The sequence below is a fragment of the Palaemon carinicauda genome, chromosome 10 (assembly GCF_036898095.1).
Source record: "Palaemon carinicauda isolate YSFRI2023 chromosome 10, ASM3689809v2, whole genome shotgun sequence".
Taxonomy (NCBI): Eukaryota; Metazoa; Arthropoda; class Malacostraca; order Decapoda; family Palaemonidae; genus Palaemon; species Palaemon carinicauda.
The window spans coordinates 11962485-11967404 of NC_090734.1; the positions used below are offsets into that span (position 1 = coordinate 11962485).

Genomic DNA, 4920 nt, shown 5'->3' on the forward strand with positions numbered 1-4920 from the left:
GGTGTTGGCTTGCAATTCTGGTGGCATGAAGTAAATTTTCCAACATGACGCTGGCTCTGGAGATTGTTGAAGGAGGTTGCAGACGGAAGGAAATTTGGCAAGGACAACCAACGGGTCTCCATACATTATTTCAGCAGCCGAGACACTCAGGGCGTCTCTAGGAGGGATCCTTAGTACCAGCAGGACCCCAGAAAGCTGAGTAAACCAGTTGGAGTCCTTGCAGCGGGACATCAAAGCTGCATTGAAGGTAGAGTGACTACATTCAACCATACCGTTGGCAGCAGGGTTATATGCGGTTATCTGATGAAGAGTGATATCCAGGAGACTCGCTATTTATGTCCACGATTGAGAGGTGTAAGTGGTACCCCTGTCGGAAGTAATATGCTCAGGGATACAAAATCTTTCCATCCATCCTAAGAGTGAGGCAGATATACGCGAGGCGGATGTTGCAGTTTCCATGGAAATGGCATCAGGCCAACGAGTCGAGCGATTGATGATGGTAAACAGGTAACTATGTCCATGTAATGTGGGTAGACGACCTACAACATCGACACGAATATGGGCAAAGCACCACTGAGGTTCATGAAAGGTGCCCACTCCAGAATCCATGTGTTGGTGTGCTTTTGAGGTTTGGCATGAAGTACAGGTGTGAACTCAATTCTCAGTATCCTTATTAAGGCCATGCCAAAAGAACTGTCTTCGGTAGCTGTGCAGTAAAATGGCGAGAGGAATGTGTAAGGCCATGAATGAAACCAAAACACCTATCAGTGCATGGGAGAAGGAATCAAGGGTCTAGGTGTACCAGAGTCAACGTCACAGAGGAGGGTGGCGTAGGATTTGTCAAGAGGCCGGTCCTCCCAACATAAGGATGTGACTAACTGTCGGTGAGCTACATCTACCAGGAGGTGGAAGTGTGATAGGGAATCCTCTCCGAGGGGTTAGCCATAAGATCTCAGCAATGAGAAGCTTCTAAATATTTTTAGCGCTACCAAACAATAATGTGAGGGTTTCACAATTGTGGGTGGGTATTGCAGATTCTTTGGCCGCTACCAGGTGGATGTTGGCAGATTTAGACTGACAACGTCGTGTCGTGGAGAGTGGTCTTGACAGAAGAGAACAGCAAGCAACCGTGTCTAGCAAAAAACGTACACCCGTACGTGCGTCATGTCAAAAGAAAAGATTAGTGACAGGGGAGGCCACCGGGCAAGCGATGTCCTGCTTACACGTTTGTTGGACACTGACAACCATTCTCACATTTCTTAACAGCAGCCCCGAATTTGGAGTGGTAGGCTTCCAAACAATAATGTGAGGGTCTCACAACTGTAGGTGGGTATCGCAGATCCTTTGGCAGCAACCAAGCGGATGTTGGCAGATTTAAACAAACAACGTCGTGTCCTGGAGAGTGGTCTTGGCTGAAGAGAGCAGCAAGCGATGGCCTACCTACACATTTTTTGGGCACTGACAACCATTATTATTACTATTATTATTATTATTATTATTATTATTATTATTATTACTATCCAAGCTACAACCCTAGTTGGAAAAGCAAGATGCTATAAGCCCAGGGCTCCAACAGGGAAAAATAGCCCAGTGAGGAAAGGAAATAAGGAAATAGATAAATGAAGAGTACAAATTAACAATAAATCATTCTTCAATAAGTAACAACGTCAAAACAGACATGTCATATATAAACAATTAACAACATCAAAAACAAATATGTCATAAAAAAACTATAAAAGACTCATGTCCACCTGGTCAACAAAAAACCATTTGCTCCAACTTTGAATTTTTGAAGTTCTACTGATTCAACCACCCGATTAGGAAGATCATTCCACAACTTGGTAACAGCAGGAATAAAACTTCTAGAGTACTGCGTAGTATTGAGCCTCGTGATGGAGAAGGCCTGGCTATTAGAATTAACTGCCTGCCTAGTATTACGAACAGGATAGAATTGTCCGGGGAGATCTGAATATAAAGGATGGTCAGAGTTATGAAAAATCTTATGCAACATGCATAATGAACTAATTGAACGACGGTGCCAGAGATTAATATCTAGATCATGAATAAGAAATTTATAGACCGTAAGTTTCTGTCCAACAAATTAAGATGAGAATCAGCAGCTGAAGACCAGACAGGAGAACAATACTCAAAACAAGGTAGAATGAAAGAATTAAAACACTTCTTCAGAATAGATTGATCACCGAAAATCTTGAAAGACTTTCTCAATAAGCCTATTTTTTGTGCAATTTAAGAAAACAGAGACCTTATATGTTTCTCAAAAGTAAATTTGCTGTCGAAAATCACACCTAAAATTTTGAAAGTCATACATATTTATAGAAACATTATCGGTACTGAGATCCGAAGTTGAGGAGCCACTGTCCTTGACCTACTTTTAATCATACTTTGAGTTTTGTTAGGATTCAACTTCATACCCCATAATCTGCACCATTCACTAATTCTAGCTAAATCTCTATTAAGGGATTCACCTACCCTAAATCTACATTCAGGGGATGGAATTGATGCAAAGCAGCCCTGAATTTGGAGTTGTAGGAGCATAGCTGTGGCCGATGAGCGTCGATAAGTGGCTGGAGAGGTTGGTGGTTGGGGCATAAGGGATGGGAGGCATATGTGGGTAATTGGCGGCTTTATCGCCGGTTCCAGCACATTACGGGGTCAGCGTCTGTATCCTACCCGCATTGACCTCAACTCTGGTCGATGTTGAATAGTAGTCCACTTTGTCAAGAGTGGCTGTTCATAAGGGTGTCGACTTTGGTCATCAGGTCCTTCATGAGCAAAATATTCCACATCGAGGATGGGAGCATGTACAGGTTTGGGTAGGAGCCTTACCCAAAGTACACAAAGTAGATTCACTTCATGAGGGTGAGTGAAGTATTATGGTCCCCCAATGGTTGTTGACAGAGCTGAAATATTTTTCTATGAGAGTGTCCGGTGATGGAGAGTACTGCTCAAGGAGGTATGTTTTGAGGTCTTCATATATTGTGATTGTGAGGTGTTCCCTTGTTCACACAGCCAATCGGAGATTGGCCGGGAAAGTTTGCCCGGGGATGGCCGCGAGAATGGTAACCAGCTTGAGGGCTTGACCGAGTCAGGCACTTTATGCAGAAAGCGAATTCAGCACGCTGAAACTGGTAAACGCTTCTCCACTGACGAAGAGCGGGTAGTTTCAGAAGCATGGCGTTGATACCAGAGTTATTGTCTGGGGACGGCATCATCAAACAATAAGGCACGGCTGTGAGGGGGATAGCAGGAAGGAGTTGAACATTCTGGTGGTCACCAATATGCCGGCGTGCTGTTAGATTGTAACTCAGAGACTCTTGTGAATACAGGTGAACTTTATTTGGTCAGAGCTTGAGTATATATACAACCCATTCCAGTTAAGGACAGCCAAAAATTCAAACATAATGGTGCAGGAAAATACAGGAATGAACAAGTTATCAGTGGGAGTGGAGAGCGATAATGACAATATCTAAAGAATAAGTAATACCATTACAGTGTACAAGCATGTGTGATACACATGCGGTACATTCTTTTCTCCCACTAGGGCTTTTTCCCTCTTGGAGCCCTTGGGTTTATAGCATCCTGCTTTTCCTAATAAGGTTGAATATTGGCTACTACTACTACTACTACTACTACTACTACTACTACTACTACTTCTAATAATAATAATAAGAATAATAATAATAATAATAATAAAATATCTTGATTGAGCATCTACCTAGAATTCTTACTGTTATGTAATCAATTTACTATCAAAATCAACAAATTGCAATTATTCCGATTTGCGTTACCGACAGTATATTCTGGAAAACGAAGGGAGTTGATTGCTTATTATCTTACTATCATAGGAAGAAAAGGTTCAAGTATAAGTGAGAGAAGATTATACCAATGAAGATTATCCGACCAATGAATCAGATTTGGCCCGAACTTTTGGAGGTTATTCAAGTATATTTGAATGGTTGAGGGTAAACTAAACTTTTTTTTTTTGAAAGGTGTTTTCATTAATATTCTATTAAATGTTTGTAAGGTAGAGAAAAACTCTCTCTCTCTCTCTCTCTCTCTCTCTCTCTCTCTCTCTCTCCCAGGTAGAGAAAAACTCTCTCTCTCTCTCTCAGGTAGAGAAAAACTCTCTCTCTCTCTCTCTCTCTCTCTCTCTCTCTCAACATGTTGAATGTTGGCCGATTTGTGTTTTACAGGTATATATTTCATACATTAATTGTTTGTCATCTAGGATAGTATGCTGGAAAATTATATAATTTTTCTAAATAAAAAGAAATGCTCTATTGATAAGTATCCGGCATTTTTTCGAAAGATGAATAATAATAACACTACTACTACTACTACTACTACTACTACTATACTACTACTACTACTACTATTACTACTACTACTACTACTATTACTACTACTGGTAATACTACTACTACTACTACTACTACTACTACTAATAATATAATAATAATAATAATAATAATAATAATAATAATAATAATAATAAAAACGCAAATAGGGAGGAAAAGAAATTCTTTTTAAGGCGCTCTGGTGAAGGTGACAGAATCCTCGGGAGCTTTTGATACGTCGACAATGTCTCTGAAAATCCAAGTTCCAGTTTGACTAAACTTCAAAGCAAAAATGAAGTGAGATTTCGCTGGATTTTCTTATCTGAGGAAAGAATCCTCTGGCTTTGCAGACAGATACTTCACACGGCTGAAATCACGATAAAAAACTGATCCCCCTGACTGAGCGATGAAGGATTTATTTTATTATTTATGAGAGAGAGAGAGAGAGAGAGAGAGAGAGAGAGAGAGAGTATTAGTATATTATAGTACATTTACAAACGCTCACACACATACATACGTATATATATATATATATATATACATGCATAATACATATACAACA

General features: G+C 40.3%; 1 protein-coding gene across 1 annotated transcript in view; it reads right to left on the minus strand.

Annotated features, from left to right (window-relative positions):
- Positions 1-764: 764 nt before the first annotated feature.
- The window catches only part of LOC137647851 (uncharacterized), a 29170-nt gene continuing 25014 nt past the window's right edge, over positions 765-4920 (minus strand). The window contains exons 4-5 of the mRNA XM_068380807.1: positions 3140-3334; positions 765-895 (exon numbers count right to left, since the gene is read on the minus strand). Of these exons, the coding sequence (XP_068236908.1) occupies positions 765-895; positions 3140-3334 (326 nt within the window). The remainder of the gene's footprint in view (positions 896-3139; positions 3335-4920) is intronic.